Source organism: Emys orbicularis, chromosome 4 (genome assembly GCF_028017835.1).
Source record: "Emys orbicularis isolate rEmyOrb1 chromosome 4, rEmyOrb1.hap1, whole genome shotgun sequence".
In the NCBI taxonomy this organism is placed as follows: Eukaryota; Metazoa; Chordata; order Testudines; family Emydidae; genus Emys; species Emys orbicularis.
The window spans coordinates 28396607-28407367 of record NC_088686.1 but is presented as its reverse complement, the minus strand read 5'-3'; the positions used below and the strand labels follow the sequence as shown (position 1 = coordinate 28407367).

Below are 10761 nucleotides of genomic sequence, written 5' to 3'. Positions count from 1 at the left end.
GGAGTGTGGGGGGCTGCACTGGCCAGCCTTGGGCAGAGATATCAAGGGGGCAGTTAGGGAAGTGCTGATTCTTGCAAAAGGCTAAACCAATCCCATGGTGTTTACTGTGATATTTTCACTTATGTGAGTGGTTGACGTAAGTTTAAAGTTCCTTAATATGTGCATCTGTAACTCACCAGCCCTACAAAGTAACATAAGTTCTATGTGTGAGTGTGACTCGTGATGCATTAATTAGGTCAGTAGGTCTCAAAGTCTATACCATTCAGCTATTCTTTTATCAAGGGAAATAAGCTAGGAGGGGAGAAAGTCAGTCAAGAGAGTAATAGGGAATGGAGGGCAGTTCCCCTACCTTACAGGTGAGGAGAGGGTAAGTGGAGCCTCCATCTCGGTAGCCAGGGAAAGGTGGTGTTGAGTGCATTAAAGTTTGACTTTTCAACCTGGAATTGTCATGCACCCATTGGCAGAGGAGTAGAGGGGAGTTAAAGTCAAAAGACAAGCTAAAACATGCTATTGGATGCTTTTTAAATCATGATTGGGACAGTCTGACTCATAATTTTTGATCTCTTGAGGTTGGTAATACTGAGTCCATCCCACCCTTCTCCCTAAGCAACCTTCCAGTCCAGCTACCTCGGTGAGAGGAGAGACCCTCCCTCATTGGGGACACAAAGAAGAGACAAATAACCACTGTTAGCAGGAAGAAGATGCAAAAAGCCCCTAGAGTGGAAGGGGAGGGATATGGGAGCAGATGGATACAGAGGGCTCCCGGCTTGGGTATGTGAAGGAAACACACAGAGCCTATAGGGGGCAAGGAAAGGACACAAAGAACCTGCTGTTGGTAGGACCCCATTGGATACACACAAAAGCGAAAGACAGAGGGACCTGTAAGAGGGACAGAAAGGGGGGGACAGAAATAATCTGTAAGAGGGACACTGCAGGACATGATGGAGACAGAGAAAAATGAACAGAAGGAAGAATAAGAACGAGAATAATCGTAAGGGCGTTGTTGTTTTTTTAGAAAACTGTGTTAAAATACACACAAAAATTTGATTCTGTAAATTTCCTTATATAAAGCAAATGGCGTTGCCTGCAACCCCACACTTCCTCACGGTTGGTATAAATGCAAGCTATGATGTTGCTGGGAGCCTGTTACGGGGATGATAGGGGATAAACTTGTCTATGGGGCCAGTTCTTTAGCAATAACTCTAAATTTGGGGCCATAAGTATTCTGTGGGGTGGGATGCTACAAAAGCAGAATTTTCCTCATCCTTGGGCCCCAGCTTCCCTCCACAAGTGGGCACGGATTGTTCCCCTCAGCCAATGCAGGCAAAGCTTCACTGTTTGTGCACTAGCATTGAAGAGGTGATTTGGAGTTTTCCGATGGAGTCTCACATCATTGCAGATATGTAGATGACCCACACAGCTGAATGTCCATGACAAGTTAGAATTGCCAGAGAGCTGTAATAATGCTCATACACTGTGGACTGCTAAAGCACAAACCTTATATCTTCACTAGGAGAATGGAGCTGAGGAAAAGAAAAATCCCTCGATTCCAGAGCAATTTTTCTGAATGTCCATAGCCTGTGTCCAGTGAAACCGACAACAGAGAAACCGCTCATCACGAGAACAGTTTGAACTCTCTCTAGCTTCGGTCTTCATAAGTCATTTTACCAACTATTTTCAGATTTGAAACCTCAACTAAGGTAACATGAAGGACAAGGTCCAATATGTCTATTCATTTCAAAATCTTGTCTTCTATATGGTTATGGTTAATTTCTTTGATCTGTAAAAACTTGGTCGTTCATGATCTGAAATGTATATATAGGCCTTGTGTGCTTGGTTGATCTGCAAATCTTTACTCTCAAAGGTATATCTTATTCCTGAGTTTACATTCAGATTGTGAGTATCTCAGAGCTCAGACCCTATTTGGGCATTTCCAAGCACCCAGCCTAAAATGGGCACTACCCCAATAAATACTTGTGACATTCTATGCCTTGGGGCAGCATCCTGGAACCCCCATATTCCTCATTTTTATATAATTGTGATCTTACATAAAAAGCATGTCTTGTAAGGTATCAGGAAAAAGGTTATGATTGGATGAAAGTCATTTCTCTATCCATGTGTGTATATCATTAATGCATGTGAAGTTATGAGAATTGTGTTGTATGGTTGTCACTAAAACATGCTGTAAGTTGGGGAATCAGACAGCTCCCCAGGGGTTACAGCAAGGAAAGTAGCCAACACCCAGGTGGGGTATCAATCAACCCATCAACAGCCATTGTCCAGCAAGGGAGCTACAATGCAATGACTCACCTGCATGAGGCCACACCAGAGGAATTGCTCAGTCTTGCCTAGAGACTCAGCAAGGCCCACCCAGACATGCCTGGACTGGTGTTTTCCAAGCACGTGTCTATAAAACAGACAGAGTGAACACATACTGGGACCTTCTCCTGCCCCCACCTATGCTACAAGCAACTAAGACACTAAGAAGAAGACAAGACTCCAATAGAGGAGATTTCACCCTTGAAATCTGGGCCAATCCGTATATTAAGGACTGCAATATCCACTGGGTGAGAAAAACTGCTTAATCTAGTTGTTGCCCAGTCTAATAGGGTTGAGAGTTTAGACTGCACAGTTATATTTTATTTCTTTTGGCAACAAGGTCCCTCACCAAAGGCTCTTACGTAAATTAAGTTGTCAAGGGATAAAAGGGAAGGTCCTTTCATGGATTGACAACTGGTTAAAAGACAGGGAACAAAGGGTAGGAATTAATGGTAAATTCTCAGAATGGAGAGGGGTAACTAGTGGTGTTCCCCAAGGGTCAGTCCTAGGACCAATCCTATTCAACTTATTTATAAATGATCTGGAGAAAGGGGTAAACAGTGAGGTGGCAAAGTTTGCAGATGATACTAAACTACTCAAGATAGTTAAGACCAAAGCAGACTGTGATGAACTTCAAAAAGATCTCACAAAACTAAGTGATTGGGCAACAAAATGGCAAATGAAATTTAATGTGGATAAATGTAAAGTAATGCACATTGGAAAAAATAACCCCAACTATACATACAATATGATGGGGGCTAATTTAGCTACAACAAGTCAGGAAAAAGATCTTGGAGTCATCGTGGATAGTTCTCTGAAGATGTCGGCGTAGTGTGCAGGGGAGGTCAAAAAAGCAAACAGGATGTTAGGGATCATTAAAAAGGGGATAGAGAATAAGACTGAGAATATATTATTGCCCTTATATAAATCGATGGTACGCCCACATCTCGAATACTGCGTACAAATGTGGTCTCCTCATCTAAAAAAAGACATACTGGCACTAGAAAAGGTTCAGAAAAGGGCAACTAAAATGATTAGGGGTTTGGAACGGGTCCCATATGAGGAGAGATTAAAGAGGCTAGGACTCTTCAGCTTGGAAAAGAGGAGACTAAGGGGGGATATGATAGAGGTATATAAAATCATGAGTGATGTGGAGAAAGTGGATAAGGAAAAGTTATTTACTTATTCCCATAATACAAGAACTAGGGGTCACCAAATGAAATTAATAGGCAGCAGGTTTAAAACAAATACAAGGAAGTTCTTCTTCACGCAGCGCACAGTCAACTTGTGGAACTCCTTACTTGAGGAGGTTGTGAAGGCTAGGACTATAACAGTGTTTAAAAGAGAACTGGATAAATTCATGCTGGTTAAGTCCATTAATGGCTCTTAGCCAGGATGGGTAAGGAATGGTGTCCCTAGCTTCTGTTTGTCAGAGGATGGAGATAGATGGCAGGAGAGAGATCACTTGATCATTGCCTGTTGGTCCACTCCTTCTGGGGCACCTGGCATTGGCCACTGTCGGTAGACAGGATACTGGGCTAGATGGACCTTTGGTCTGACCCGGTACGGCCGTTATTATGTTCTTATGCTTGGCTTATGCTCTAATAAATTTGTTAGTCTCTAAGGTGCCACAAGTACTCCTGTTATTTTTGCGGATACAGACTAACACGGCTGCTACTCTGAAACCTGTCATTATGTTCTTATGTTATGTTCTAACTAACTCTGACTTTTTGTCTATCACTTAATATCAATTAAAATCTGTCTTTTATAGTCAATAAATTTGTCTAACTTTATCTTTACCAGTGAGTTTGTATGAAGTGTGTGGCAAATCTAAGGTCTCGCAAAGGCTGGTGTACATCCACTTTCCATCGCTGAAGTGGTGAACCAATTAATAAATCTGCATTGCTCGTCTTAAGCAGTGCAAGATGGTATATTCCTGAGGTACAATGCTGGGAGGATTTGACTCTGGTGCCTTTCTCTGTGTGATTCATGAGTGGCTCTGGGAGCATTCATGCAATATAGCTGGGCGTGGGGCTCCACATGCTGTTGTGCTGAGTGATCACAGTGCCTGGTGGGGTTTGCTGCTGGTCACTAGCAAGGCATTGTGAGAGACAGCCCAGGCTGGAGAGAGTTAAGGGGGCACAGCGGTCCCACAGTCCCAGGCTATACGCTGGGGGGATCCCGTCACAATACTAACTTCACTGTATATGGAATTTCACTAGAACTGAGTTCACAATAGGCAGATTCCACTGTACCATGATGTGCAAAGGAGGTAGTTATGGAATGTGTTCAACTCATTGGTTAAAAACTACTCCTCTGATTTGTGGTCAGCCAGTGCCAAATATTTAAAATTACTTACAGAAGAAAGAAAAACTACCTTGGACGAAATAAAAAAAAGGAATTGAGTAGCTGAAAATTTATTTCATTCTCAGTGAAACATATGGAGTTTTAAACTTTATACTGTATAAATGTTGTAGCAGTGCTAATTCTAGGAGCTGTTCGCTAGCAAGCAGGCTCTGGGGAATCTGAGGTGCTTTCCTTGATTCCACAGAGCCTTTAAAAAGGGCATAGGCTCCAATTGTCAGTGGGATATGAAGTCAATTGTAACTGTGGTTCAAACTCAGGTTGTAACAGAAAATTACTTTCCTGCAGATACTTTCAGTAGTCCATAGTAAATGAATGTGAGGTTTCAGCTCACATGTAAAAGACACCAGCATGATTAGCACTAATTGGTACCAACAACTGGTCAGAAAACAAAGAAGGAGGGAAAACAAGCAAATTATTTGTATCTATTTTTTAGTCAAATTGTGCTTCAGTGAAAGTTTTGCAACTTTTTGTGAGCTTTTTCACAATTCTCCCCTACTCAATTTTTCTTATAAATTTCATTTTGACAAATTTTCAGACCATCTCTGTGGCACCCTTGTTTGCTGTCATGAAAGGAAGAATGGCCAGTGGTTAGGCTGGGGAAAACCCAGGTTCAGTTCAGTTCCACAAGTGGCCTGCCTCTGTGCCACAGTCTCTCTGACCCTCATTTCCCCATCTGTAAAAGGGGGGTATCAGCACTTCCCCACCTCACAGGGTGTTGTGGGGACAACTACATTAGAGATTGTGAGGGTGACAGGGGGCCATATAAATATCTTAGATGTACAATAGCCCCTCAATACCATCTCTCTGTGGTTTAAAGATGATGCCCCAGGCAGAAGGGACATAGCTAAAACACTAGCAGCAGAAAGCTTATATTAAGATTGGCTGACTTTTTTTGGGGGGGGGGGGAGATCATATGCTGTGACTGTGTAGGAAGCAGACAAATATTTCTTTGCCTTGCCCTAAAATCTGCAAACTCTTGTCCTATAGAACAGTTCTGAGGCTAGATTGCTGTAATAGGACTTTGAGATTAGATAACTATAATAAGACTCCTAGAAAACTAAAGACGATACAATGGAGCTGCCTGGTTATGAAGCAAAATTTCACGTGGGGAGCACATAGCACCAGTGCTCTAGGTTCTACACTGGCTGTCAGTAAATTGCTAGGTGGAGATAAAGGTATTGCCACTGGTAAAAGGGCTAAATGGCTTGGAACTCAATTACTTGAGAGATTGCCTCTCTCTCAGTGTCATACCACCAGAGCTGAGATTAGAGCCCTGCAACCCAACCCAAACCCCATGAGATGAGACTCCAAGTGTCAGGTCCAGGTGGGAAAACAACTGGACCCTCTCACAATGAGTCAACTCTCCAAGTCCTGCCCGTGGGGGTGTCACCACAGGGGCTGCATGCCCTGCTTCCCCTGCTAGCAGCACCTCACTGTGCTGTGTGCGCGGCAGAGTGAGTGTGCCAAGGAGTCGCAGCATGCACATGGTGCAGCAGGAGGTGATGGACAGCAGGAGTGGGGCATGCAGCCACGCTGATCCCATGGGCAGAAGGAGGAGAGCCAATCCCATGGCAGGAGGAGGCATCAGCACTAACTCAGGGTCAAGGGGAAGGGTCGAGATCAGGTCGGAAAATGACTCTACCCTCTTGGATTCAGGATGGGTGGGCTTGGGTCTGGGTTGGGCCTAAAAATTAGACCTGAGCAGACCGAGATGACCAGAAGCCCTTGAGCAGCAGGTCCCTCTACATAAATGGGAGGAGCCTGCTGGCAGACAATCTGCATGGGATCATATCCTGTGTCTTGCTCCTTGGTCCTCCAGAGCTTATAGACACGGTGCACAGTCCATCATCCTTCCGAGTGTTTGAGGAGGGGGTAGGAAGGAATTTGGAGGGAGGGTTATGATGTCACTAGACCTAGCAGAGAGATCCTGCCCAAAATATGTTCAGCACAGGAATGGAGCAGGGTAAGGGAGGCGGAAAAGGGTGGCTGTAAGTCATTATGGTGCCTCCCTATGTCCTGGGGCAAATCGGGAAGTCTACCTGGCGCCTAGAGTAAATTACTGCAGCTTTAGGGCTGCTCTAGCATACACTTGGCTACCATTGCAACCAAGACCAGCCTGAATGCAGTTGTCAACTGACCCCCCGCCCACATCTCCCTGGACCATGCTGGTGGTTGTGGGGGCAATACAGAACCAGTTGCACTGGCTCATCTAAGGAATACCCTTTGCAAGTGACATTCCCTGATGGGAAGATCTGCTGTTTTCAGGGCCCCTTGGCACTGCTGAAGTGGCTGCATCTCAGCAAGATGCAAAATTGTGCCCACTCTCCACGGCAGGATGAGGCACATTGGCAGGGCAAGGTGGGTTGGGCTTAACCCCAGGAAACTTGTGTAGGGAAGCCCAGTACTGTAGCTAGAGCTTAGTCTCCAGGGTCATCAAGCTAGCTCCTTCCTTATTAAAAAGTTATTTTAAAAAGCCCATATGTAAACATCTGTCAGCACAGAGACAGACTCTGCTAAACCTCAGCAGTTTGTAGCAATTAGGCATCTACTAATGGCATTCATTGAGCCCACCTTATGTCCTAATGAGGGGGTGGACACTTCCGTGGTTCACTGCCACATCTATTCCTGCCCTCAGCCTGGGAGGGCTGTATGTTATGACACATACTAAATGGGCCCTTTCCTTCGGTTGTGCAATTGGAAACAATGTCAGTTTAAAGAGGAAATATCACAGACTGGGGAGGGAGTTTAGCTTGTGTTAGTACTAGGAGTATGATCTCTGATTCACACAGATTTAGCTTATAAAAACAGGATGACCTCTAAGGAATTTTTAGTGGAAAATAGCCATCAGGCATCACTACTTGGAGAATGTTTTCAGAATTACCTGCCTCTAGGTGACCCCATCCCTTTTTCTTCTTTCAGAGCACAGTTCTACTCCAGTATATCAATGACATTCATATTTACTTCAAAGTAATACAAATGGCCACAAGTGCTCCAGCAGCCCTTCATTTCCTCAAGCCAGAGTGAAAATGAGAGCAATTTAACACACTGTCCAGATTTAGAGGAGTGGTAGGATGTTGTGTATTGTATAGTATTGACATTGACAGTCTGTGGTGCAGGTGTTCTTTGAAATATGTGGCATTTCTGTTTATTTGCTACATAAGGGTGCAAAAATCTACCTTCTAAATCTAGCAGCTGCTGACGTGGTCTTCCTTGTGCGCCTCCCTTTCTGGGCTGAGACCATCAGGAATAAATACAACTGGCCATTTGGTACTTCCTTTGTCATAGCACCAAACACATCAATCAAGATGAACACATACACCAGCATCTTCATTAGTGGCAATCAGCATGGATTGCTATTTAGTTTTCGTTCACACCCTGAAAAGCAGAGGGAAACTAGAAGTAATGCTCAGGCTAAAGCAATCTGTCTGCTGGCCTAGGTCTCTAGAAGTCTGAGCATCCCAACATTTACATTTTGGTCTGAAATATCTACAAGACTTGAATATCTTCTCTTGCACACTAGTCTTCCCCAGCAAACCTTGGGAAACAACTGCTCACCTGACATTAAACATCATGGGGTTTGCTTTGCCATCTTTAGCAATCATCATCTTTAACTGCCACATCGTTCATCCTCTACGAGAAAACACAAGAGGCCAAGGGACCACAAGAACACAACAGCCACCATGTTGATCTTCACAGTTGTGCTTACATTTCTTTTCTGCTGGACTATCACATTTTTGTTTTCTTATTGAGGAATGGAAGCTGACAAGGGCTGTTCCTGAGACTTGTTCAATTTTGGCTCTTAATTTTCTCCTGCTTTCACCAAGAGTTGCCTTAAACCTGGGATTTATGTATTTGTTGGGAAGTACTGCAGGGAGAAGGTTTTTAAAGTTTATATACAATTTATTCCCAGCTGATTTCCTTGAAAAGGCCTAGCACCTCGAGAGAAATCTTCATATTTTACATCCAGTTTGAAACAAGTTCTTAACACAAGAATTCTGCTTCTGCTTCATTTTGATGTTAATCTCTTTAATATCTGAGAAATGTGACATGAATTGCCCAGGATTAGCTTGGCCTGTAAATATTGAATGCATATTTAACTAGAGTAAATCCCGTGGGTTAATTATTTCTCCATGGTTTTTCAACTGCTATGCGTCCAAGTGAACAAATACCACATTTTCACCCAATATAGATGATTAACACAGTGTCACCCAAGAGAAACTCTTATGCAACAGATATTGGAAAGATGCTTTAAAATCCTCTCTGGTCAGGAAACCCAGCACAGCCTCTGCAACTGAGTAGTTAGCTCACAGGAAGACAAAAATAACAGAATTTAGCTATCAAACACAGGTAGATAGCAAAGAGGGACGTTTCAAGAGTTGATGAGGAGCCCACCAAGTTGTCTTGCATGAAAGTTAAGATGCCATCTGCACTGTACCACAGCAAAAAGGGTAGTTCATCCTTATGTCACATTCTGCTTGGATGGCTTCTTAGAGAGACCATGGAAAAACACCATTGATCTAAGCTGGCTCATTTATCAGTCACAGGAAAGGAAAATCCCTCAAATTGGAAATCAGAACAATTGTCTACCTATGAAAAATTACCAAAGGGTTAAAAATTGTACTGCATCATATCTATTGACCATTTCGTAGAGTTCAGTGTTAACCACTGTATACACCTGAACTGCAACGTGTGAAACTGTACAATGCTTACAAACAGGTAGATGTAAATATGGAGTTGATCCACAGATGGTATACATCTGTGTAGTTCCAAGGAATTATGACAGTTTACACCAGCTAAGGATGTGGCTCTGTTATTTTTAATCTTTGCTATTTTTACTAATAGTCTTAGTGATGTAATGTTTGACAGTTGTTTCTAATATCATTGATACATAAATATTGTACACTACATGAAAGTGTTCCATAAGGTGAGCATACCTGACTTGTTAAAAAAAAAAACAAAAAAAAAAAAACACCAACCACCACACACACAAAAATGGCCTTTTTGGGGGCCAATCTTACAGAGATGTAGGCTGAGATTTTCAAAGTGAACTCAATGGCGCTGAGAACCTAATTCACTTAGACTCTCTTGGAAATCCTAACCTTACGTGTTTGATTATGTAACTTTACTCATCTGAGTAGCCCCAATGAAGCAAGTATGACTACTTGCAGGAGTAGAGTTATTCAGCTACTGGAGTAATTTTCTACATTATTTGTATTACAACAAAGATGAACTGTGCTGTTAAAGAGAATCTCTGACCAAATCCTCAGCTGGTGTAAAGCAGGGGAGCTCACTCTAGTCCATGGAGTGATGTTTCTATGCACCAGCTGAAGATCACACTCTAGTACTTTGCTAATATGACCAAGGACTCCATTCAAAGGCTTGTCAGCTAGACAAGAATTCTTTTGATTTTTCTCCAAAGTCTAGATGGAGAAATCTGTACCTGTTGCATTTGTTTCCATAATAGTTTACTATATTCTTAATATCTGGTAAAGACACCCAGAGCTCTGGATATGCACTTTTATTTTTGTTGGTATGAATCAAAATTAAAATGTACTTTGTCTCATTCTTTCCTTATGCTCCCTGTCTATTGCATTCATTATGTCATCTTATACTTTGATGGTTGGTTCTGTGGGGAAAAAGGCAGTTTTGTGTTTGTACGGCACCTAGCACAATGGGGTCCTAGTCTACAATTGGAGTCCCTAGGTGTTACCACAATAAATAGTAATTATATCCCAAATCGGCACTGGGCAGCAGAGAAATTTCTCTTCAGTCATGTACCCCTGTAGGACAGGCACAAGCTGACAGTTGGGAGATCTGACCCAATTATAGTACAAGGTTATATATTTACAAGCCATAGAAAGAAATATATTATGTGCTTGGAACCAGTCAAACTGCATCACTATGAAAGGAAAATAAGTCTGTGAACCCAGAACAATGCAGAGAGGAGAAAGGGCAAATACAATACAGCTGTATGTGTTCAACAGTTCATGAAATCAGTTTAAAAAACCAACCTTCTACTCACAGCAGTAATTAGCATTTTAAATAAAAATGGCAAGTCATGAGAACGATTCCAAT

General features: G+C 42.7%; 1 protein-coding gene across 1 annotated transcript; it reads left to right on the top strand.

Annotated features, from left to right (window-relative positions):
* The first annotated feature begins 7021 nt into the window (after nt 1-7021).
* On the top strand, nt 7022-8600 carry BDKRB1 (bradykinin receptor B1). The gene is given in 7 exon segments (XM_065402618.1): nt 7022-7044; nt 7702-7821; nt 7823-8014; nt 8016-8064; nt 8067-8158; nt 8160-8338; nt 8341-8600. Coding segments are annotated over 7 exon segments (915 nt in total).
* Nucleotides 8601-10761: the final 2161 nt, after the last annotated feature.